This window comes from Aphis gossypii, chromosome 2 (genome assembly GCF_020184175.1).
Source record: "Aphis gossypii isolate Hap1 chromosome 2, ASM2018417v2, whole genome shotgun sequence".
Classification (NCBI taxonomy): domain Eukaryota; kingdom Metazoa; phylum Arthropoda; class Insecta; order Hemiptera; family Aphididae; genus Aphis; species Aphis gossypii.
Genome location: NC_065531.1, coordinates 85740749 through 85767265, shown reverse-complemented (window position 1 = coordinate 85767265; position 26517 = coordinate 85740749). Strand labels below are relative to the sequence as shown.

General features: G+C 26.8%; 5 protein-coding genes across 6 annotated transcripts in view; 2 read left to right on the top strand and 3 right to left on the bottom strand.

The window, feature by feature from the left end:
* Positions 1-627: 627 nt before the first annotated feature.
* LOC114118930 (serine protease 27-like) lies at positions 628-7228 on the bottom strand. Its single transcript, XM_050200273.1, has 6 exons — positions 7033-7228; positions 6107-6234; positions 4663-4876; positions 3662-3823; positions 1203-1403; positions 628-1014 (listed from the first exon to the last, which is right to left on the bottom strand). Exons 1-6 carry the CDS (start codon positions 7226-7228, stop codon positions 881-883), a joined length of 1035 nt encoding a protein of 344 aa, XP_050056230.1. The 3' UTR covers positions 628-880.
* Positions 7229-7388: 160 nt separating this feature from the next.
* Positions 7389-8014, top strand: LOC114118941 (U11/U12 small nuclear ribonucleoprotein 25 kDa protein-like). Its single transcript, XM_027980377.2, has 2 exons — positions 7389-7652; positions 7772-8014. The coding sequence occupies exons 1-2, from the start codon at positions 7389-7391 to the stop codon at positions 8012-8014; spliced, it is 507 nt and encodes a 168-aa protein (XP_027836178.2).
* Positions 8011-10543, bottom strand: LOC114120187 (chromatin accessibility complex protein 1-like). Its single transcript, XM_027982024.2, has 4 exons — positions 10262-10543; positions 10033-10199; positions 9358-9478; positions 8011-8272 (listed from the first exon to the last, which is right to left on the bottom strand). The coding sequence occupies exons 1-4, from the start codon at positions 10275-10277 to the stop codon at positions 8136-8138; spliced, it is 441 nt and encodes a 146-aa protein (XP_027837825.2). The 5' UTR covers positions 10278-10543; the 3' UTR covers positions 8011-8135.
* A 3061-nt stretch (positions 10544-13604) lies between these two features.
* LOC114119613 (vacuolar protein sorting-associated protein 18 homolog) lies at positions 13605-20419 on the top strand. The gene is made up of 18 exons (XM_027981227.2): positions 13605-13948; positions 14026-14206; positions 15138-15280; positions 15365-15550; positions 15622-15811; positions 16242-16366; positions 16434-16658; positions 16716-16832; positions 16904-17016; positions 17116-17227; positions 17305-17481; positions 18458-18602; positions 18672-18844; positions 18920-19274; positions 19343-19494; positions 19572-19838; positions 19897-20036; positions 20119-20419. The coding sequence occupies exons 1-18, from the start codon at positions 13871-13873 to the stop codon at positions 20180-20182; spliced, it is 2943 nt and encodes a 980-aa protein (XP_027837028.1). The 5' UTR covers positions 13605-13870; the 3' UTR covers positions 20183-20419.
* Positions 20420-23020: 2601 nt separating this feature from the next.
* LOC114118998 (guanine nucleotide-binding protein G(I)/G(S)/G(T) subunit beta-1) overlaps positions 23021-26517 on the bottom strand; it is a 31578-nt gene continuing 28081 nt past the window's right edge. For both annotated transcript variants that reach the window (XM_027980454.2, XM_027980458.2), the window contains exon 9: positions 23021-26041. In XM_027980454.2, coding sequence (XP_027836255.1) covers positions 25935-26041 — 107 coding nt within the window. In that variant the 3' untranslated portion in view covers positions 23021-25934. The remainder of the gene's footprint in view (positions 26042-26517) is intronic.

Sequence of the window (26517 nt, the reverse complement as noted above, 5' to 3'; positions counted from 1 at the left end):
TGTTATCTTATAGTGCTATTACATTATATATACTTGTTTAAATATAACCAATTACCAGCTTATCTTGTTTAATATAATGTGGCATTTATGAGTACAATTTCAACAGATTTTTTTTTATTATACTTGGACTTCTAGAATACATTAATAATATATTAAATAGCATATCACAATTTTGTATCAAGCATGTCAACTCTTATAATAATGTTACGTATCATATAGTATTGTGAGGCTCGAGCCAAAATTATGAAGAGTCTTGCTATAAAATAAATTATTTTTACTGATTGTTTTTAAAATTGAATTATACTTAAATAGTTAAATGTTTTATTATCTAGACATTGATTCTGATATATTGCATAATATAGAATGGCTCTAACTTTATAACTAATAGTGTTGCACTCTTGGTAGATTTTTGAGTTAAATTATATACATTTAAATTTTTTTTTTTATTTTTGGAATTCAATAAATTATATATTATATATATTACAATAATATAACCCTCAATAGTCAATATCAATACAAAAGTATATTGTTTTTGTAATCCTATAAATTATAATCATACAATTACTAGCAACCAGCTAAATATATTTTATTTATTTTTAATTTAGTCAAATTTAAAAACAATTGTGATGGTAGTATAATCTTGTAAGTTTATTTAAACATTCAGGAAATCGTACATCTAAAATTTTAATTATTTCATGTATATATATATATATTACATTATTCTTATGACTATGACTATACATTATTTACAGAAATTATATAGGTAATATATACATTATATCAATACATAATTTGTTTATTATTTACAATTCCATTATACACTATACATAATAAAATTTACTTGATGGAATCATAATGAATTATTTTTATCAAGTATAGTTTAATTATTCTCTAGTTCCGTCATAACTTTTTTTAACCATTCCGTATAATAAGACACTCGTGTATACACACCAGGCCTATTTTTTTTACCGCATCCATCGCCCCACGATACCACACCTGTCAGTATAAATTTTCCTGAAAGAGAAAAAGACTTCATTATATCACACTAACTTTATTATTTAAAAATAAATGTTTAATCACCCTACAATTCTATTTTTTCATTTCGTATCAAATCTATATTATTAGATCGAGTTAAAATTATGTATTGACTACTGTCTTCCTTAAATACTTAATATTTTGATCCTTGGAAAATTAGAACCTACCATTCACTTGACAGGCCAGAGGTCCTCCAGAATCGCCTCCACAAGCGTCTACTCCGCCTTCTAAACTGCCCGCACATAACATACTGTCTAATATAAACTGGTGCCGACCTCCATAAACATCGTCGTGTCGGCAAGTTTCCAAATCCAACAGGGGTACTGACGCGGCTTGCAAAACTTTAGGTAAACTGGTCATGTCGTCTTCTAAAAACAATATTTAAACTTTCACAAATTCAACAAGACACACCGTTTAGCCAATTATACATTACTATTAATTATTAGTATTACATACGGATTACCTACGAATATTCGGAATATTGTCTTTCCTATATGTAAGACTTACATAATATAGTCGCCTTTTCCCGATGAGTGGGTGAAGGATTCAAACTTTATATTGAAATTTTTTTAAGAACTAGACCACTAGAAAAAAAGGGGGGATCATTAACCCCCCTAAATTTTTCCAATCTTTACGAGACTACGATACTTCATTTAAAATGATTTTCATATTCTAATCATTTTTTATTGATTTTCTACTTGACTCTTAGATTCTGAACGAAGTGATGAATGTATTGATTTTACAATGATGTGTGTTTTTTTTATTTTTTGTGTCTGTACAGCATAACTAGCTAGTCGAAATAATGCTTCAATTTCAAATTTTGGGGGTGGTTTATGATGGCAAAGTAAATATCCTTGGTGCATTATAAAGGTCAAAGGTAAACATTTTCCAACAGTTTAAAAAAAATCGAGAAAAACAAAAAAAAAGTGACGGAAAAACGGGAATTTTTACGCAAAACCAGTTTTTGACTAAATCGATTTTTTTATATGGCTTTAACTCAAAACTAATCGCTATAAATACTTGAAATTTTCAAAATATTTTGACTTTTTTTGAATTATTTATAGACCACAGAAATTTTGAGAATTTGTTTTTGAAGTGTTGATAAAAAAATTTGGAATTGCTAAAAAAACTTGAAAATTGAATACAAAATTCCTTATAAGTTGTTCTTATTGTAATTTTAAAAAAAAATCAAAAGCCGTAAGTCACAATTTTGTTTTATAAGCGTTTATAGTTCAAATTTTTACGAAATTACGAAAATTTGCAAGTAATTTTGTAGTTGAAAAATCATAAAAAATTTTGTGTTTATAACTAAGAATTGAAAATACAACACTAAGTTTTCCTTCAAGAAAACTCGACGCATCATTATAGAAAAATTTGTGCATTAGAATTTTAAATTTTTACGAAATAGCGTAAAGACAACGATTTTAAATATTTGATATTATTCAAAAAGTATAAGTCGTAGATACTTGAAAATTTCACCAGTTTTTAGATTGGAATTTTGTTTACATGATTTAATTTTCAAAATATTTTGACTTTTTTTGAAGTGTCGTAAAAAATTTTTAGGTGGAGTCAAAATACTTGAAAAATTAATACAAAGTTCCTCATAAGTTATTCTTATGGTGATAAAAAAATTATAAGAATACATAGGCACAATTTTTTTTTTATTAGCATTTGAAGTTCAAATATTGACAATAATTCGTCAAAATCATGAATATTTGCAAATTATTTTGTAGGTTTAATTTATTTAAGTTTTTGTATAAGTAGCTAAGAGTTGAAAATTTAATACAAGATTTTTCATAAGTTTAGCTTACAATAATTAAAAAAGAACTTAAATGTTGGTGTATTCAGGCCATTAAAACAAAAACCACCTTTTTCACCAACCACTGAAAATTATATCCTAGGCTGACAAATTATCTTCGTTTAGAATCGTTATTCGTATGCAATGATAGGTACCTATCATTAGATTCAAATTTAATACTCCTATAATATATAATAGTGATCCACACGGCACCTAATGTACAGCTAGCAGAGCGGTACCCACTTACCCGCTTTTTTATAATATTCTTCACTGATAGGTACATTTACTTTTCTCTGTTTTGTTTTTGTGTTCTATTTTAAGTAGGTAGGTACCTACATAGATTTTTTTCTCACCAGAATAATCAATCATTATCATTTTCTAACTGTTTTAAAATATCAATTCTACCCAATCTATAAATGTGCGCATATGTTAGAAAATATTCGTTGTTTGTATAAAATATGAAAATTCCCAGAAATGATCTTAAAAAGATGGACAGTATAGTCTTTAAAATTTCCAACTAGATTTTGAAATGTTGAATTAATTTAACGAATGTCGACTTTCGACGGAAAGCTAATAATTCTGCCGATTAGAATGGTGTCCCCATCCCCTTCATATTATAACCACTCATCAGTTCGTTTCTAAAAATATCTTCTTTTTTGTGTAAAAAAATACAATTTGTTTTAGTTATTAACCTACTACATTCAACTTTTAAAATATTTGCTCAGTTTTTATGCATATTCGACTTTTTAGTACAATACACAGTCACACAGAACAACTTGGATGTTAACCTTAAAAGTAATAAATATAGTTGAGTAGATAAAAACATACGTTTTTGTGCTCCCCAGCCAGTCACGGTACACCAATCTACGTCGTTGGCTTTTGTATAATAATCTGGTAAACATATTGGTTGAACGTGCGTATCAAATTTCACTCCTTTGCTGTTCAATGAATTAATTTTTAATATTGCTATGTCATGGCTATGCGGTCCGTCTGAAATGTGATAATTCAGTGTATTGTGTATGTGTAATTTTTAATTAGTAGATACCTAGTTACTATCAATTATCTGCATAATTAGGTTTATTTTCATAATCGTATATTATTATAAGTAACACATTTATTTATTTATGTATAAGTTATAAGTACCTTATATCACAGAACAATATATAATTATATAATTATATAAATTATAAAAATTAAATATTAATTAATATCATAGGCGTAGGTAGGAAATATTTTGGAGAGGGATTTGGTCAGATATACATTAAATTTAATCTACAATTTTTTTTTTTTTTTAATTGTTTTATCTTTAATTTCGGGGAGTGTTTGAACACCCAAAACACTCCCCTTACCTATACGCTCATGAATTAAATAGTATATACCTATTCTACCCAAATTAAAATATCATTAGTCAAATGTTCTCTAATGAATATTTATAACTAATATTTAAATTATCATCCTAAATATGTGCAAACATGAAATAAATAAATTCAAATACTTCTACGTAGGTAGGCACATAAATATTAAAATATAGAGTTATAATTAGAAACAAATTATACACACATTTTTTGAATATAATTTATTTCGAGAAAAACTATTGTTCAAAATTATTTATAATTAATGACTTATTAGTTATTAATTAGTCATATAAGTATAGCAAATACCAGATTGTATATAGGTATTATAATATTACAATACCGTTTATATTATAATACGCACATTAAGGTTAGGTTAAGTTATACCTTTTTAAAGATACATTAAATACCAATTATTATTTTTTTTTAATTATAAATATTGTACCTACCTATTTTTAGTTTTAAAATAGTACTTACCTTTTCTAAATTCAGGATGTACTAACGCCTTTTGTACTCTATATGTTTTTTCATGTTTATCGTTTTTTGCTAGATTATGTTTGCCAACAATAATACGCAATTGAGATTTTTTAAAGTCCTTTAAACAATGGGCGGCCGTTAAAGCTATAGTTTCTGAAATAAGTGCTCCTCCACAATGATGTTCCCATCCATCTTTGTATGCTTGTAATTCCACCTGTCACAATGATTATGAAATTACTAATCATGTACACATATACGTAATCACTAAATAGATGCAAACTGCAAAGTAGGTACCTATCTAATCATAATGATGAGCGATGACAATTAATAATTGCAGAATAATAGTCCTGTATTAAATGCAAGCTTATTTTTGCTCTTTAAAAATAGTAATTGCCGACAATAATTTTCGTTTGTTAGGCAGGTATTTATTCTTATTAACAATATTTATTTATGTATAGATGGTGTTATGTCATTAATTATTGCATATTATCATTTTGAATGATGATAAATCATAAAAATGTATTTATACTTCAAGATTTTATAATAGATAATTTAGGTATACGAATTTTTATTAGATATACCCTCTTACTGGCTATTATACATGTATTTATAGTTGTTAAAGGTATAAAGCTTTATTTTTTTTGCTGTTAGAACCGACGACTGGGAGGGGACTGCTTTCGCATTACTTCCTCCCGGCCGCCAAAAAGGTATAAAGCTATCAAATAAAAACATAAGGCAGAACCAACTCAAAATTATATGTAAAAGCAATGTTTTATCATCTCTTATCCTCTCTTTTCTAAGAATTTTTTTCTGTTCGCCATTCTTATGTTAGTTCATTTTTTTTTCAAAATGTAAATTTAATTTTTTAAAAAAAAAACATATCAACGCTTTTATTAGGTTATTATTGATGAATATTATTTTTATTTAGAAAACATACTTGGTGCCAATTGGTATTTATGCATAAAATATAAATAATAGAATAAAAGTATTAAAATTATTAAAATACCTATGAGTGGAATACATGCCAATATATACCTACACTTTATAAAGTTTAGGTAATCTGTAATAAGTTTCTATATGTGCCCTGCATGTATGCATGCGACCTAATTTAACCTTGTAGAACTCACGTCAATAGGTAGATACATTTAGATATAACATGTAGATACCTACATTGCACAATATACGAGTTGGTATTTTGAATTAGTACCTATGTAAATGGTTTATTTTGGGTATTCTATAATTGTTGCATTTAAAAGCTCTTTCCCTAATTTCAAAACACCTGACACAATAAATATTTAAATTAGTGTAGCCAGTGTAGGTAATTTATTTTCATTTCTCGTATATCTAATAGCAATAATCGGTTTAAACAAGTTATAATATAATATATTATACATTTATACGGGCGAGTAATTAGTTGGTATGAAAAGGTAATTTTTTTTTTTACCTGCCAAGGATATGCCCCGTATGGCGTAGTTGAGCCTCCAATAATTTTGGTCTGCGGCCATCTTCGTTGATTCAACTGATGAGACACCACTCTTGTACCGCAAACAGCGTGCTGCTGGTGGTCTGAAAATCACAACAAAATCGTTTAGAAAGCCAGTTCATTTTAATTTACAATGTATAGTAAACCAATGTGGTGGTTAAATTTTTGCGACTATGTATTATGAAACTGGAAAAATACAAATAACAAGCGCAGGTTTCGTTTGCCTGTCCGACACTTGTATAATATATTAGTAGAGGTATATTCAGCCACTCTACGCGCATTTTGTCCCCCAAAACAAGACGCACGCAGAAAAGCTATAATATAACATTTATTCTACAATTATTATAAGTACAGCAGTCGAACGTTTTATATTAATATATATTATATATAATATTTAAAAAATAAACAATATGGTTTGAACTTAGAACGCGCTGCATTCCGACCTTGACGTGCGCATACAATACAATAGGTATAGTGTTTGCAGAGTGTATCCAAATGAATTGACTATATCTAAATGATCAATACAGTTAAATCCTCCAAATTTGTGCTCCATATTCATGTATACAGTATCGATGTACATATATCGTTCGATCACTGCATATATGCAGTCGGTGAGTATGCAGTCGTATAACGAATAAAAATTATTATGCGTTCGTCCATGCAATGTCAGCAACACCATATTTTTATGAAGACCGAAATCGTACGGTCTCGAAGGTACTTTAGATGAACTCCGAGTGCGTAGTTGTAGTAGGCATGTACTAACTGGTGACTGGCGAGTAGCGATGCTGCAGGATACCTATATACAGGACGACATCATATTGTCATAAATATGCGCGGACGTCGATGTCTATAAAATTATAAAATAATAATATTGAGCAACGCCTTACCCCTTCTTGTACAAACAAAAGGTATATTATTAATTAATAATGATATTGTTTTGTGTATGACACGTAACGGTCCTCTAGGCTCTAATTGACAAAACGTGTCGTCTATACCTGCATAACCGCAAGCTAAGAACATTGGCACCGGTTGCGATATATTTATAATTAATAATACACCATTTTCGTTTTCACCAGCCCACATGCCGAGCGATTTGATTATTTAATTGTCGGCCGTTTATTAAAAACATTTTTTGACGACCTCGTGTCCCGTACTTACTAGTTTACACCTATCGTAATACATCATCGTCCTTAATGGTATAACGTTTTATTTTATAGCAACATCGAGAACCGCGCGGGGGACGATGTGCGAGCCTGGCGAACCTGCAGATCCGTCGTCGTGCGCGCTGTCTGAACTGGAGGCCGTCGATGTCACCGCGATCAGTCACGAACGACTCAAAGACTTGACGGATGAAGTGTTGAACAAGGTGTTGGAAAAAGACAGCGTATTGGGAGACCTACCGAACAACGTGACGTTGGGAGAAGTCGATTTACAAATCGCAATCGAACACGGCCGAGCGATAACAGTGCACTTGGAACGTTTTGACGGCATTGTCATCCCGATCGTCGTCAGTATAATATAATATTATTATTGTAACATAAACGTCTCGAATTTGACGAAAATAAATATCGTGTTTAGGTAAAAAAATTGCTTTTTATAATAATTTATGATCACTGTTATTTTTAGGTACAGAAGAATGGAGCAAAAGTGACAGACTTGAAAAACAGCATTCAAAGAAAAATGACATTACATTTAAAAAGAGCTGATGAAAGAGCAAAAATCAGTTGGAGACGAATATGGAAAACGTATTGGTTAAGTTGTGATGGACAAAAGTTAAAGAATGATAATGATTTAATATCAAAGTATATGGAAAACCACTCAAAACTGGTGTTTGTAAAACGATTTAGAGAAAAAAACATTCACGATTAGTAATTTAAAAATTAATGCTATAATATTAAAATATTTATACAATTATTTATAAATGGAAAAATTAAAAAAAAAAAAAAAACAATGTATACTGTTAGTTAACTGTTAAGGAATATAATATAGATCAATTGTCTGATGATACTGAAGACGATGAAGAATGTGATGTTTGAGAACTGTTATCATTGTCCTCGCCATCTTCTGAAGATTCTTTGCCAACCAATTTGTAGTATTCAGCCATGGTAATTTTTTTTGGTAAAACCTCTGGAAAATAAAATAGGTATATTCTCATGTTGTATTTTAATTGTATAGGCTTATTTATTATAGCATATTTTAAATATCAACTATTATAACAATATAACATAATTGTGTAAACATAAAATATTTTATAAGTAAATGTATGGTGTGAGTGATGTGATATTGCTAAAACCAGAATCTAACCATCACCAAAGGATAAAAATTCAGACTGAAAAAATGTATTAGACATATTAATATTTTATTTTTTAGTGTAAAGAAAGTAAAAACTACCTAATTATTTAAAAAAATTATGTAATATAGTTGTCAGGCCAATGACAAATCCCAAGTTATATCACCAAGAACCTACCACCTACCAGTATCCCGGTAATCGACTACGATAAAGCCGTCTCTAATGACAATACATAATAAAATAAAGCTCGGAATAAAAGCAGTAGGATATCACACATTAAGTAAAATCATTGAGTATCTATAATCAATGGTAAAATGTTCATAAAATATTCAAAACTTCTTTTAAGAAATATAAAAAAAAGTCTATTAATTGTCTACTTACACAGTTACACCACTTATTTATAACAATAACATTGACCTTCATCAAGCTTAAACACTGGTGAATATAGGTAGAAAAATAATGCTAAAATGAAGTTCATGAGTGAATTACCTTAAAAGTATTGAGCTCAACAAAGCTAAGAAAACATCCAAAATCTCAATGAATATATTATGTACAAGATTAGGTTTCAATTGACTCAGTAATCTAAACGCCTTGAAGTTTCATACAAACATACATTCATTTTTTTAATTATAAAACAGGAATCATTAACTGGCGAATGACGGATACATTTTTTACAGATTCTGATGGTCATGTAATTATAAAATACAGTAGCATGCTGAAAATTTTTCAAATCTGAAGCAAACTACTATTTGACCTCCCATGCATCCCTTTTAATTTTTATAAGTAATAAAATGTCAACTTTAATTTCACTTTTTATGAAAATCCTTATTAGGATAATCTAAATAAAACCCTCATTTTTAGTATCTACAATTCATTATTGTGAAAAAATTACTTATAAAACATAAATAAAAACAAAATTTACCTCTAAGGAAATACATATTTTCATTTTCTTCAACAGCTCTGGCAAGATCATTATATTCTAAATGTCTGTAGTGTCTTTGTCCTTTAAGAGCATCTTGTGCCAGTTTTTGTATAAATAGCTCCTAAAATATAATAAATAATTGTTTCACATAAATAAACCAGTTTCAAAACAAAGATGAAATATAATCCTAAACTTCACTATAATAACAAATTCGGGAACTTTGCCAAAGCGACACGAGAATCTGGTGTCATTAATTTATAATTAATTATATCTATAATTTATTAACACTCTAATACTTAAAATTATCCCTTAAAATAAATTCAAAATTTTATAAGTAGAAACTTTAATAATGCAATAGTCCAGTGGTTCTCAATCTTTTTTGGTTCACGGCACACTATTATACATCACACATTTTCACGGCACACTCACGCACTTGACAACCACAACAACTTTGGCAACTTTGCCGAAAACACTGTTTTCAATATTTAATAACATTTCTCGCAGCACACCAGTTGAAAACCACTGCAATAGACTAAAAGTTTAACTAAGAAATGACCATTATTATAATATGTTAAGTAAACACCATTATAATAATGAAATAATAAAATTAATCATAGAAGTTAATAAGTAGTATAATCCAATTGAAATATTAAAATAAAAAGATTTTATTCTTACAGTTGCTTTAGTGACAACATGCAATGACGGTAATCCTATATTTTCAATATCTGGTGTACTCTTCATGATGGTACGTACTCTTGATATCGGTAAATGCATATCTTTAGATTTTGGAGTTTTTGATTTATCTTTATTTGGATCATTTTGGTCTGTACTGGTACTGGAATCTAAAATAAAATACATATATAATGCAAAAAAAATGTTATGTAAATATAAAAGTAGTACTCACTGTTCAAAGTTGACATAATTAATGATTTAAAACAACTATAAGTACTCAGAGTTAGTAAATAAAAACTAGTGTGAATTTTGATAAATGAATTTTTTTTGAAAACGCTTTCAAGTAATAGCAAGTAACAACTTTTGAAAGTTCAAAATTGCACGCTTAGACGTACAGCAATGACACAGTCTTACAATAGTCATAAACTAAAATGAAATGAATGAACTATATAAGATATTGTTATAAGTTTATAACCACATTTTGCTTATTTCATCCAAACGCTCATGTTTTGTTTGTTTACATTGATAATAACGGTCGTCTGATAACAAAATAATAATTAATGATAACACCGATATATCAGAGACCATGGTTGAAACACAGAATAGATGAAATACCATGTTCAACCATGTCAGAGATTTTATTATATTCTATGATCAGGGCACAGATTTATAATAACAGATAATAGATATATAATATATATAAATAGTTGTATTATATATCTGTGGATCAGAGAGCCTAGATTATAATTTATAAGGTTAGGTTATTATATAGTTTCTAGTGTCAGGTAATGGTACTAACCTTATATTGGGACTTGGGTACTGCACCTATCGCTATATTATAACTGCCCAACCCTAAACCGCTTTAGTATCCCAATTTTCATATTTTTCAATACGAAAACAATTACAAATTTTAATTGGATGTGAATTATTCATTTTATTTTCAATAACCTAATCTAATTTTATAATTCGAATTGCTGCCAATTTTAATTTCCACAAACAAAATAAACCATGATGTATTGTACAATTACTTATCACTGTTAAATTAGTATATTATATCTCCTGAAAATCTTAAATTAGAAAATGTTGTGGTTAAACGAATTGATTAAACGTTGAGTTTAATACATTTTAATTCGAATCATTGTTACAAAAAACCATACATACATGGTTATTAAAAAAAATGTCTTACTAACTGACAATTCAATGGTTAGATAATATAGTTGGTAAATAAGGCGACAACCTACTTATGTAGTTATAGGTAAATAAAATTCTCTAATAAAATTTTACATGTTACAATAATATACCTACTATTGATATCCGATATTCAATAAGCAATTCAATAATTAGGTTATTAAAAAAGATAAATATACTTAAGTAATTAAATATTGTCTAAACACGACTATACTTTATAATTATTACAATAAGCATTTTATTAAAGTTACCGATCTCAACAATTTTGGTGATATGATTTTAATTAGTATTGATTTTCAATGATGTTTTAGATTCTTAACGAAGTATAATGAATGTATTAATTTTGCAATGATGTGTGTATTTTTTTTGTGTCTGTGTACAGCATAACTAGTTGAAATAATGCTTCAATTTTAAACTTTGAGGGTGGTTTCCGATAACAAAGTGGATATCCTTGGTGTACTATACAGGTCAAAAGTAAACAATTTCTAACAGTTTTCAAAAAAATCGAGAAAAACAAAAAAAAAGTGACGAACTAACAGGAATTTTTACGCAAAACCAGTTTTCGACCAAATTGATTTTTTTATATGGTTGTAACTCACTATAAATACTTGAAATTTTCACCACATTTATGTTACAGTTATTAATACATGGCTAAATTTTCGAAATATTTTGATATTTTTTTTTGAGTTATTTATAGACCGTAGAAATGTTGAGAATTTTTTTTTGAAGTGTCGATAAAAAAATTTCGGATGTCCATAAAAACTTGAAAATTGAATGCAAAATTCCTTATGAGTTGTTCTTATTGTAGTTTAAAAAAAAATCGTTAGTTACAATTTTTTTGTTATAAGCGTTTATAGTTCAAATTTTTACGAAATATGTCATAATCGCGAAAATTTGCAAGTAATTTTGAAATTGAAAAATCATAAAATTTTTTGTGTTTATATCTAAGGATTAAAAATACAACACTAAGTTTTCCATGAGTTTTCTTTCAAGTAGCTTTAGAGAAAACTAGAAGCATCATTATAGGAAAATGTTAAGTGCATTTGAATTTGAATTTTTTACGAAATAGCGTAACGATAATAATTTATCCTCAAACGATTTTAAATATTTGTTATTACCTAATCAAAAAGTATAAATCGTTGATACTTGAAAATTTCACCAGTTATTTAAATTGGCATTTTTTTTACATGATTTAGTTTTCAAAATATTTTGATTTATTTTGAGCTATTTATAGACAACTGAAATTTTCAAGTTTTTTGAAAATTTTTTTTTAAGATGTCGATAAAATTTTTTTGGCCTAGTCAAAATACTTGAGAATTTAATACAAAGTTACTCATAACTCAGAAGTTATTGTTAAAGTGATTAAAAAATTACAAAAATACATAGCCACAATTTTTTTTATTAGCATTTGAAGTTCAAAATTTCAAATATTGACAATAATTCGTCAAAATCATGAATATTTGCAAATTATTTTGTAGGTATAATTTATAAAAGTTTTTGTATTAGTAGCTAAGAGTTGAAAATTTAATACAAGACTTTCCATAAGTTTAGCTTTCAATAATAATAAAGAACTTAAATTTTGGTGTATTCAGGCCATTAAAACAAAAACCACCGTTTTCACCTACCACTGAAAATTATGTCCTAGGCTGACAAATTATCTTCGTTTAGAATCGTTTTTCGTATACATAATGACACCTATCATTGGATTCAAATTCAACACTCCTATATACAATATATACTTCATAATGATCCACACGGCACGTAATGTACAGCAGAACAGTACCCACTTATCCGCTTTTTTTTTTGTATCTCATCACTTCTAAGAACAGTGCAATTATGTATAACAAATTAACAAATGCTTAAGTTTTTCACATTTTTTTTTTTTTTTTTTAGGAAATTAAATCTACAGGTAGTAGTATCATCGGTGTTTTGGGAGGTCAAAAGTAAAAAAAATTCCCAAGTACTTTTTTTAATAATTTTAATTTTGGGGGTAGGAGAATTGTGAAAAATAAACAGAATTCTTTTTTTTTTTTTGTAGTTCATAAACGAAAAACCTAAATAAATTTATTAAACGATTTTTGAGTCTTATTTTTAAGGATATATAGAAATATTAAAAAAGGTAAAGGTAAATGTAAATTATTAAAGGTTCATGATATGCAGGATTTTTTTTTTATAAGTATTAAAAGTTCAAATTTTGACGAATTTGATGTACTTTAAATGAAGAATACCAATAGCAAAATTTCTATAATTAAAAAATTACTGAAATTTCAAATAAACAGGTAGTTATTTTATTATTCTGATAAAGCCAAAAATTATTTTTTATTGATAATACCTATTTTCTACTATCTACCTATTATCAATTATTTACGTTGATATTATCATATCGCCGCTAAAGAAAGTTGTTAAAGTAAGTTAAAAAAGTTTAGGAGTTTTCTTGAATTTAATAGCTTGTATAAATCAGTAAATCACAAGTATGCAAATTATTTTATTAATTTTTTATTTTTAATGAGTTGAAGTTTGATGATTTTCTTATAATAATGTGAAATTAAAATGCAAGTGATTTTGTTTGAAAAATTTAAATCGAATTTAATATTATAAAAGTGGACATAACGTTAACTTCTGGTGTTTGATAATTTGATTTTTATTTACATACATGATGATTTCAATACTTGATCAATTTGAACAAGGAGTTGGAAGTAGGATTAAAATTGTGCCGTCATCCAAACAATTGGTACCTAAACATTTTCTGCACTTTAAATTACGTATTATTTAACTATTTGAACACAATTTTGATCTTCAATGTTGTAGCTGGATGAGAGTTTTGATAAAGACACAGATCTCCAAAGAATACCCATACTGTCCAAGAAGAAAGTCAATTTCTCCCCAAGCGATAAGATCGCTCAATTGCTGGTAAGCAATGAATATGTGGTATTAGTTATGGTCAATAATGTGTTGCTGCGAATAAACTTAAAACAGGACAATATCGAAGGTGAGAGATATGCCACAATTGAAGTAAATTCTATCAAGCAAAACATACTCACCTATATTATAGAGCAGGAGTCTAAGCATTTTACTTGAGGGTCATACAAGAAAATATTTAAAATTAAATACCAAAACAAATATAATTATATAAAAATTTTAATTTTTTTAGAAATGATCATAGTAAATAAGTGCTAGTTTTAAATGGTTGCCATTGAATGCCGTGGTTCCAGTGGAAAGTAACGTTTAAATATAATTTCCCACTACTTAAAAAAAAAAAAATGTATTCTTGTGTTTGTAGTTAGTTTAATATTAAATGTAAAACTATAATGTTATGGTAAATTTATACTAAAAACAAGATAATAAAAATAATTCATTTTTAGATTATTTCCCGCTTTTAGTGGGCTTAAAATTTTCACTGGACTTTATAATTTGAAGACTCCTGGTCTTGAATACCATGTTAAAATATATACTCACTTATATAGTTTTAATATAGAGTGTGGCAAAACATCCTCCTTGGTTTCAGCATGGCAAGATTTCTGGGACACTTGATTTTCATTAGAGACGATATTCTGTGGGGTTATATTAAATATCAGGTTTATAAATGTTGTCCAAGGAATCTGAAAGCTTTGAAGGAAGCAATTATTATAGAAATTTAACAAATATCTCAGAAAATGCTTGAAAAAGTTATCCAAAACTTTTAATTTTGCTTGGAGTAATCATCGACAATAAAGGGCACCTTTGACCAAAATTTTATTTAAAACTACATAAATTAAAATTTCCAATATTGCATAATAAATATATGTAAAAAAAAAAAAATTATAAATAAAATTGTTCTTTTTTTATTTGCCTTTGAAACTAAGAACTATAAAAGATATTTTGCCTCACTTATATATTGTTTCATCATAATTATAAAAATAACCTGTTTAATTTGTTCTTAGAAATTGATACATTAAAAACTTCATCTCTAAAAGTTAAGCAATTGTTCTTGGATCCCTTTGGAGAGCATTTATTAATTTCATGTGGTAATATAAGTAGTTCTCAGTTATTTTATGCAACGAAACAACTGTCTAAACTCAAACCTGTAAGGAAAAAATTTAATATATTTAGAATTATCAAGTTTCTTCTCATTTGTCCTGGATAATGAATTATTGTTAAATTTTTATAGGTAGGCAAATATCAGGGCTCAGAAATAACATCTGTGGCTTGGAACTATGATTATAGAGTGAAATCCACATCCAGCACAACTGGGCCTATACTGCTTGGAAATTCATCTGGTGCAATAATTGAAACACAATTAGGAACAGAATTTGATAGATTTTTCCAAGGCAGTGTTGTTCAATATTGGAAAGAGGTTTGTAGTATTGCTGTCAATTCATTATTTAACACTAGCCAAATTAAATTTTTATGAACTATATATTACAGGTATTTGATATAAGTAAAGGACAACCTATTCCTATAATTGGACTCCAATATCATAGAGTCGGAAAATCAGATTTATTTTATATACTAGCAATTACACCAACAAAATTGTATCAATTTATTGACTTCATATTCAATAAAGACGAAAGACCAATGTTACAGCAAATTTTCAATAATTATTTGACCATTCCAGGCTAGTTTAATATTATATTTAATATCTGTATTATTTAAGAACGAGGAATCAATTAAGTACAATTCGTTTTTGAAAAATATCTACTGAGTACATTCGCTACGGAATAAGAACATACCTCGTTGCGCCGTCAACAGACCAGTTCCTCACCGCAACCTGTCATAGTTGGCCAACGATAGGTATATATGTTAGTGACAACCTGCGTGCGGTAAACCTGTTTTGGTCTGCCGCCCAGGTATGTTCTTATTCTGCGGCGAGTGTAAGCAACTGTATTAACAATTTTCTTATGACTATTACTAGCATACAGCAAAACATAGTGATCCATTCTGTATAATTGATTACTAAAGTGGTATATACATTTAAATTTAGTATAGTTAAATTTGAGTATAAGAAAGTTATGTGTATATTGTAATAATTATTTTTCTTTTTACAGAACGGTTTTATGAAGTCCCAACTGTAGTGAAACATAGCAAATTACATTTTTATTTCTTAAACAATGATTTTACAGCTCCAAAATATTTTGGATTTCTTACAGAGTTAGGAGTATTTGTTGCAGAGGTAAATTACTATTTTTAATATACCAATATACTGTGATTTAAATTAATTTCAAAACATTAATTTACAGATTGATATAAACAAAGATGAAAAAACAATTTTTAGTTCTCATGAACTCATTGAGTATAGTCGGCTGTATGGAAGAGATGATGATGATTTCACTGTACCATTGTCAATGACATTTACACGTTATCATGTATTGTTGTTGTTTCCAGAAAGAGTTATTGCTGTTTCTTTAGTAGCCCCTGCTGATCGCAATGCATCTCAAGTGATGGATGAAGATTATTGTTCCGATGTAAATAATTAGATATTTTAAATTTTATTTGTTTATACAATTAAATATGCCATTTAGAGCTATGGAAGACTGTTGAATATAACAAAAGATTTGATGACCGGTACAATTTGGTTGTATGCAGAACGTGCCGTTTTTAGATATAAAATAAATAAAGAAGATCGTCATGTTTGGAAAGTATGATTGAGATCATAAAATAATGATATTTTCTGGAATTTTAAAATATTTACTATAATATTGCTAATTAGGTCTATCTTGATAAAGGGATGTTTGAAGAAGCAAAAGAAATATGCATTAACAATCCTCACAGGATAAATCAAGTATTAGTTAGACAAGCAGAGCATTTTTTCAATTCAAAACAGTAATTAATTAATTATTTACCTATTTAAATACTACCAATAAATAAAATTAAAATATAAACATAAGTTAGTCATTAATTTATTGTATCACTTGTTTTTAGATATGAAAATAGTGCACTGATATATGCTAACCTAAATGTATCATTTGAAGAAATTGTATTGAAATTTTTACATTTAAATGAAAAAAAACCCATTAAATTATTTCTTATGAAAGTATGATATTTAGTTTAAATTTATGTACCTAAGTAATAAGTTAAATTTTTTTTTTTTTTTTTTTGGTTTACTTGCAGAAACTACATGGTTTAAACTCGCAGGATTATACAAAAATAACAATGATTACATTGTGGTTGATTGAGTTATTTGCTAATGAATTGGCTGTACTTAGAAATTCTAAACAAGGAAAATTACAAGAATATACTACGCTACAAGAATCATTTAAACAATTTTTATCTACATCCATTATTCAAGTAAATATCTACTAATTTATAAATAATTATATACAGTGAACGCCACTTATAAGACTCACTTTGGAACCCAGCACTAAGTGAATCTAGGTTTCATTCATCAAAATTCTGCTCACTTAAATAATTAGCTCATGCTTAAATCCATATATTGCTATTTAGTATGTTTTATTTGTGAATATGGTTGAATTATATGGTCTCCTTAGCAATTGGGTCTCAAATGCAAGCTAATAAAAATTCTTATGGTTCTCTTTATTTAAATGTTCTATTACCAGAGAACCATATTCTTTGTACTCCCTAATTTTATTAGTTCTTAATCTAGACACTTGAAATATGTCTTTTAGGATTAGATTTATTTATTTATTTATTTTACATTTACATAATACTATTTATTGTATTTTAAAAAAATTGTTATTTTTGTTACTTTTGACTATTTAGGCCTTATACTGCTTGTATTTATATTGTTTCTTATTAAAATGATTACTCCATCCAATGATATGAAATGTGATTGCGGTTATTGCATTAAAGGCATGAATCGAAACCATTATAAATTTATAACACAAGTAAATTTAAAAAAAAAAATAGTTATTTCAAAATATTTACACACATGACTACTAAAATAGTTAATGAGTCATTAATTTGGGCCTTTTAATTGATATAGTGGGTTTTTAATTGGCTTTGTTTTAATGTATTTAGTATTAACTATTTAGATACATTCAGATAGTGTTTTGGTTTGTTTTAAGTCTTAAAACTTATAATCAACTGAATCTTATATTTAATAATAATAATAACTATTTTGCAACAATATAAATAATACAAAGAATATAATTAAAATACCATAGGATACATATTGCAGCACCATCTAAAAGCAAAGCTTGTGCTCGTGATATTATACTTATATCTATGTATCTTATAAATTGCATCAACTGTATTTATTGTTTTTTTTTATATATATATTTTTAATAGTTTTTTTTACTTTTAGGATTGTATTCGTAAAAATTGGGAAAGCATATATGACATATTGGCTAGTCACGGTGATGTGAGTTTTATGATTTGGTTGGCACTTGAAAATCAAGATTATAAACGTGTTATTCAACATTATTTAAATGAAGAAAACATTGCTGAGGGTAAATAAAATTGATGTTTCTAGAATATTATTTATAACTAATTTTAATATTATGATTATACATTTGTAGCATTAACATTGTTAGACAACCATCCATTTAGTGAACTATTTTATACGTTTTCCTCTGATCTTGTTGAAAAAGCTCCGGCACAAACTGTATCTATTTTGATAAAACAAGGACAGAAGTTAGATCCATTAAAAGTCATCAATGCATTGATAATTCCGAATCCAAGTGAAAGACTTGTGAGTATAGAACCAAATATTGCGCTCATTTGCATAGAAATCTGTACAATCATATTGTTTGTATATTTTACATAGGCTATGGAAATAATCAGATACTTGGAGTACAGTATTCATTGCTTGAACTGTCATGCAGAATCTGTACATAACTATTTGATTTCTCTCTATATCAAGTACAATAAAGACAAACTAATGAATTACTTAAAGCTACAAGGTCGAGAGATAACAGCTGTGAGCTACAGTCCAGAATTTGCTCTCCGATTGTGTCGTGAACATCAATTAGGAGAAGCATGTGTACAATTGTCCATTGTTTTGGGCCTATGGGAAGCTGCAGTGGATCTAGCTTTGACAATCAGTGTTGATTTGGCTAAAACCACAGCTTCGTTGCCCAACAATAACATAGAATTATCAAAAAAACTTTGGCTAAAGATTGGTGAGTTACACTGTACAAATATACTTATTGATTTGACATAAAAATTTAATTATCCATCTTTTCCTTAGCACAATACGTGGTGAAACAAAATAATGACATAGAACAAGCGATGCGTTTTTTGGAAGAGTGCAAGTTTATAAAAATTGAAGACATCTTACCATTTTTCCCAGATTTTGTAACAATTGATCATTTTAAAGACGCCGTGTGCTCATCTCTTGAAGTAAGATAATGTGATAGTTATTATAGTTTGTATGAGGAATATTATGGAAATAATTGCATTTGTATATATTTTGTTAGGTATACAATAAAGATATACAAAATCTCAAGGAAGAAATGGAAGATGCTACCAAATCAGCAGAAGTAATTAGATCTGAAATTTTGTCATTCAGAAATGGGTACATGTTAATCCAACCATCAAATGAGTGTAGTAGTTGTCATGAACAATTAATGACCAAAGCTTTCTATACGTTTCCTTGCTCACATTGTTTTCATGCAGAGTGTCTAATCAAAGAAATGCAACCATATGTAGATTCCAGTATAATAAATACTATTAAGGATCTTCAGGTATGTAGCTGTGGTGCGGTTGATTTATTGATTTTGAAGTAAATTTTTTTTTTTTTAGAATCAGCTCAGCACTTTGTACCAAAACAATAAAGATATTTCACAGTCATTGGAAGCAATCAATCGTCGTGATAAAGTCAAAGAATCCTTAGATAAATTATTGGCAGCTGAATGTTTTTTCTGTGGTGATATTATGATCAGGTATGCAATAAACATTTCTACAAGAATAAGCAATATTAAATTAATTTTAAATAAACATAACATGATATTATTATCATTTTAGCCTTATCGACAAGCCTTTTATAGAAGATGCTGTTTTCGAAAAAATTAAACAAGAATGGGAGTAAATTCCTGTATAAAATATTATTTATTATTTATTGTTATTATTTATTTTTAACACTAATAAGTTAAATTAAATGTCGATTGAAATTTGTTATATTTTTTTATGTCTTCCATATCAATCATGCCTTATTATTATATGTAGCCATACCATGTATTGAATACCTAATTATTATGTTATATGATTTATAATACATAATGATCTCGAAGGATTATTAATAAATTTGTTATTTGAAATAATTATTGTATCGATTATTTTATGAATATAAATAATTATTAATTTGATCATATTATCTAACTATTATATTTGTATAAGAATTTTTATGTTTAATGTAAATGTATAATATTTATTTAAATAATAAAATTTATACTGCAGTTGTTGATGTCCATGAAGTTTTCTGTCATACATCGTCTTCGGTAAATAATTGTAAGCACAAAACTAGAATTTGAAAGTACATGTAAAAATTTGTGTACATTGATCGATACCATGCATACAAATAAGTAATAACTTAGTATGTAGTGCAATTTTATTTTATTTATCGTTTTAGGATGTACCTACATATCATCATATCAATAATATTTACGTAACATATTTTATTTTTTACACATGCATGTCATATTTCCAGTTTATGCAAGGTTTTTACTTGCACAAGACCTACAAAATTGTTCCGTATTAGGAAAGTTCTGTTTTATTGAGGTTCAACGTGTAATGTACATAATATACAACTTTGAGAACATGCCGCACTAGACATTTTTAACGTAGTTATTGTAGTTACATGGTTCTATAATAGTTTAACTACTTGTTAATAATTCGTAATTCTATAATATCTGAAAATAATAGGTAGGTATATACCACGGTCTTAGAAGATACTAGCTACCTACGTACTAGTATCTATGCAAGTTCATACAAATTAATGCCTATAAAAAATTGTGCTGGTATATCTTTTTAGAGCTTTAGATTTCAGTAAGAACTATATAGATATAAGTAAACTTGTATTATAGTTTTAAGTTTTAGCTATGTATATTGAACATATATTTATACATTTTTTATTGAACTTCATACGCTCATAGAAAAAAAATCATGTTTTTGTAGATTTTAATTATTAAAAGTTGCTAATATTACTAATGAGGGATCTTATATTGAGTTTTCAAATTTTTTAATCTAAATCTAAATTGTTTTATGGACTTAGAAAATTTCAAAATGAAATGCATATTATATTATGTAGCTTTTAATTAGTAAAATGTTTTGAAAGTTATGCTATGGATAACAAATGTCAACATTAACATCTGGTGAAACTTCACATATCTACAGTAATTCGGGTTCGAGTTATAATTACAGTTATTATAATTATAAAATTGATTTTGTCAAAAACTGGATATTTGTAGAAAATATTGTTTTTCCTTTACCTATTTTATTTTGTTTTGATTTTTCACAATTATTAAAAAAAAAAGGGTACTGCTAATTGTTTACTTTTGACTACCCAAAGTACCCATTATAGATTCATTAAAAGTTGTTGAAGTTGAAGATTGAAACATTGATCAGAATCAAAAATATATTTTTAAGAGTTTGTAATATATTTATGTATAAATGTTAGTAAGTACCTACTAAACTGTTTTAAGGTAACTAATAAAATGTAAGTCATTTTTATATTAATAAAAATATTGAACTCTATTCTTATTATGGTATACAAATCATAATGACACTATCCATAATTTTTGGACACATTTATTTTGTGTTTAATACTCTTAATCTTTATGTTTCATGTAGGTACTGCACTACTGTACAAGTATCCCACTGTTTGATCTGAATTTTTCAATTAACTCAGTTAAAAAATTCTCCAATCTCCATACCTTAAACTACTTTGGCACCACTGTAGACGAATCAAATATTATAAAATTCTTGATATTTTATCAGCGGTAATACCTAATGTAATATTAGTTATTACTACCTATGTTCAGTATTAAGTATGTTCAATGTTGCAACTTTGAACTTGTAATAAGTGTATGCAAATAGCAAATGATGTTGGTTTGCAATACTTCTTATATAGGTATTTAATGAGAGGTCTCTAATGGCAATAGCTTGTAGGATTGTTAAGAAAAATAAGAAAATAGAAATACATAAATGATAATGCTATAGAATGGATTTAGTTTTTCAATATCAACAGTTCTAAATACTTAACATAGTTTTTTTTAAATCACAAAATATAATTTTAATTTCATATTTTGTGCCAATGTAAAATTTGATATTGATATTTAACTTTTATTTAATTATTTTTAAACTATTATCATTTACAGTTTTGAGGATCAAAAATAATGCAATAGGATTTTATGGACTCTTATGTCACAGATCTGTTTAAATGTAATTTAATTTAATTACTTATGAATATTAAACTATAGGTATTTATAATCTTCAACACTGAATCGTCGGAACAATTAAAAAAAAAAAATATATGGTTTCAATATTAACATAATTAATAGAACATTTAGTTTAGGACTATTAGACTAATTGAAAATAAAGATTTCTGTTTTAAAAAAATTATGATTTATTTTTATTTTTTAAGGTCATTGTAATAAAACAGAAAACAATTTTCATTTTTAAATATAAAATGCACTTGAGTTTAAAACGTAAAAAAAAACACAAAATTTTATGTAAAAAATTAGTGTAGTATGTTTATTGGGTCACCAGTTATATTAACTTTATTGATTTAAGATTTTTAATAAAATCTATGCATTGCACATGAGGTCAATCACTGCTAGAAAAAATTAAAATTTAAAGAGTGCTCTAAAAGTATTTAATTATTTAATCAATGGCAATGTGTAAAAAGCATATTAAATAACACTTAACATATTTGAATATGTTAAATATTTATTTTATTTTACCATGACAAACTTATTACACTTACATTTTAAAAAATAAATAAATAAACGCAATAGCGATAAAAAAAAAGGAAATAAAAAAAATACAAGACACTATTAACTACTTGGTTTTTAGTGTTTTTTCCTTTTGGCAATAAATTAAAATTAATAATGATAACTTAACTTAAAATTAATTAATATGATTAGAAATTCGACAAAAACAGCGATATTCTTTTGACTGCAATATTTTTTAATATTTTTTCCTTATTTTCTTAATAGTTATCGAACAACGATAATCTTAAGACCTTATCTTTACGTAAGACCTAAAGTTGTAATATTTTATAATTATAATTTATAACCATAGTAAAAGTACCTATATGATACAGTGTGTGACATCAAACTGTTGCCGAAAAAAAAAAAATTATAATTATAATTGTAAATTATGTAATTTCTATTTTATATTTACATAATAATATTAGATGGTAAGATGTAATCCTATTGATAATTTTTTTTTAATTATAAAATATACGTACTATAGAAAAAATTCAAAAAATGACTGCAACACACACTCAAAAACAAAAACAAAATGAAAGTAGAACACAAAATCATTACAATAATCGATAAGATTCTCTAAGTACTGAATGTATTAAAATGTTTACAAAGATGTCTGGTTAAGCAAAAAAATGTAATTATAAATTTGATATTTTGTACATACTATTAGTATTATTATTAATAAATCTATATATATATATGTATGTATAAATATGTTACATACATGCATATAAATATACAATTTTTTTGTTTATTCTTAAATAACTAAAAGTAAAATGAATACTTTTAATTAATTTTATATTTTGTATGTTCATAAATTATTATACAGCTGATCATTCAAGTTGAAAAAAAAATGTATTTTCTAACAATTAACCATGTGGTTGTTGACAATGTACATTGAATTTAAACATCATATTCAATGACTTTTCTTTTTAATAGAAATAATTAGTCTTTTAGGAAAAAATATATATTTATAAAAATATTAAATCATAAAACTAAAAAAGGTTTCTAAGTAAATAGTTCTTTAGGTATTAAGATAAATTGTCTGTATCAGATAGCTAACATATTAGAACACAACACATGGTATAGTATACAGCTAATGCATACAAAAAAGTCTTACTTCATGTTTAATTAACCCAAAAACACAAGTATATGAAGATTAGATAAATTGAAATAAGACATTCTTATAAACATAAATTACAACGCATCCATGAAAGATCTAGGTAAGACTTAATAGACATTTTGCCTTGTATTGATACATTAACAATTAAATTATCAGATTTATAGGAAAATGCAAATATTAAATTTTGTGTGTAATTCGCCATAAATATGCATACTGAGTGTTAGCTATACCGTATAAAATTATAAAGAAACTGAAAATATGACCACCACCATTATTATCAGTAAGAGTTGTAGGATATTCAATGGTGTAGGTAAATCCATTTAGGGAATCAAAAATTTATTTTAGTAATTCGTGGACATTTAAAGAATTAAGTAATTAAATAATAATAATAATAATAATAATACAAAATAATGACCACCTTTAGATATATATAGTGGCAAAACTTATGGTTTTATCAGATTCATAATGCTAACGTAATGGTTTTGTTTACAAAGTAACAATAAAATTAATATTAATTAAAATTAACTATTCAATGAATGCTTGACAGTTTAAAAACAACACAAATAACTCACACGTATATTTTAATAGGTATAAATGCTTTTTAAAAAACTGGTTATGTAATATAAAAATGTGTATGTGTGCGTTAGAATGTAAAAAAAAAAATTTAAAAGTAAAATATATATTAAAAGAATATTGTTTATAATAAAAACCAAAGATGTGTATGATCAGAGCACAACCCTCATGAAGGCCGTCCGTGGTGTTACAAAATGTTAAGACGATTCTAAATATTTTAAGAAGTCAATCTCAATGTTCAACCCAAAATATTTCACTTATAGACAAATACACATTAAGTATAATAATTTAATATAAATGGGTATCAGCAAAGAGAAACAACCGACCATTGTATTGAGAACAAACTGTTAATAGATTAACTTCTTTTTGTAAAATAACGCCTGTATATTTTAAAAACCAACATCGGTGTAAAATCTAAAACTTCTCGGTGAAAATAATATATAGTTCAGATTTATTTGAAAAATGCACACAGTTCTGATTATATATTTAACTCTAAGAACTAAATTTTAATATTATACACAAGATTTAATTTACTAGTATTTACACAGAAAAGTATATAAAGTTGTTTTTTGTTGTTTTAAAAATTATTTTTAATATGAACACTCGTTAAAAAAACTTTTTAGGAATATAATTTTTTTTTTAGCGTTTTATAACTTTAAATACTGATCTATTCTAGTTATATGACTTAGATATAAATATTCATAATTATTTTAGTTTGTATGTATGTATGTATGTATGTATGTATATATATACATATACACACACACACACACACATCTGTATATTATATGTTGTAAAATATAATTGTTAAAACTACGTTTTCATAGATAGTTTGTGTTGCCACGGTTTTGTTTTTTGAGCACCTAAACAGCCGCGGACACTTGTCCCAAAATGCGCGAAACGGAAGACCTTCAAGTCGGGTGGTATTTGATTTTGAATAATGCAACTTAGAGATTACTTATAGTGATAAAAACAAAACATTTCATTTCGCGTGAGTGGTCCCCCGTTAAGAAAAAAATGTTTGAACTGTTTTTTACTTTATTTGGTTTTTTGATGTATTTTTATTTATTTATTTATTTAGCTGTTTTTTGGGGTTTTTTTTTTGTAATTCAGGGACCGTTTGGCGTTGACTTCATAGGTCTCATTAGAGGGCCAACTCAGTTCCAAATACGTAAAAAGCTATCCCATGAACCGGTAGCAACAGCCATGCCATCCTCAGTTACTCCCAGGCAACTGACACGGTTGTCATGACCAGCCAATATACCTACAACAAAATAATAGTAATTTAATATTATTTAAAAGTATAAAACATTTCAAGTAACATAATTAAAATAGTTTTTGGACCAAGGATGTATAAAATATATTATTACTAGGACAAAGAGGTAGACTCTGTGTTATTACACCTTAAAAGAATCTAAAAATATGTCAAAAATAATTCTTTAATAAAAATTAAAAACAACTTAACACTACATCAAACTACCTATTTAAAAAAATTCTCTCACTTGAATACAGTTTTAGTCTAGATATTTATTTTGTCACATAAGTTTCATTTCTAATTACTAATTTGGGAAGAATATAGGTGTAATAATAAGTTTTAATTAATATAATTTTTATAGATTATTTATGTTTCTTAATAATACTATTTGCATTTTAATTTGAATTAATTATTGAAAAACTAATGTTCATGCAATTTTATAAACATACATTACTATAAATTTGCAATTTAAATAATACTTTTGA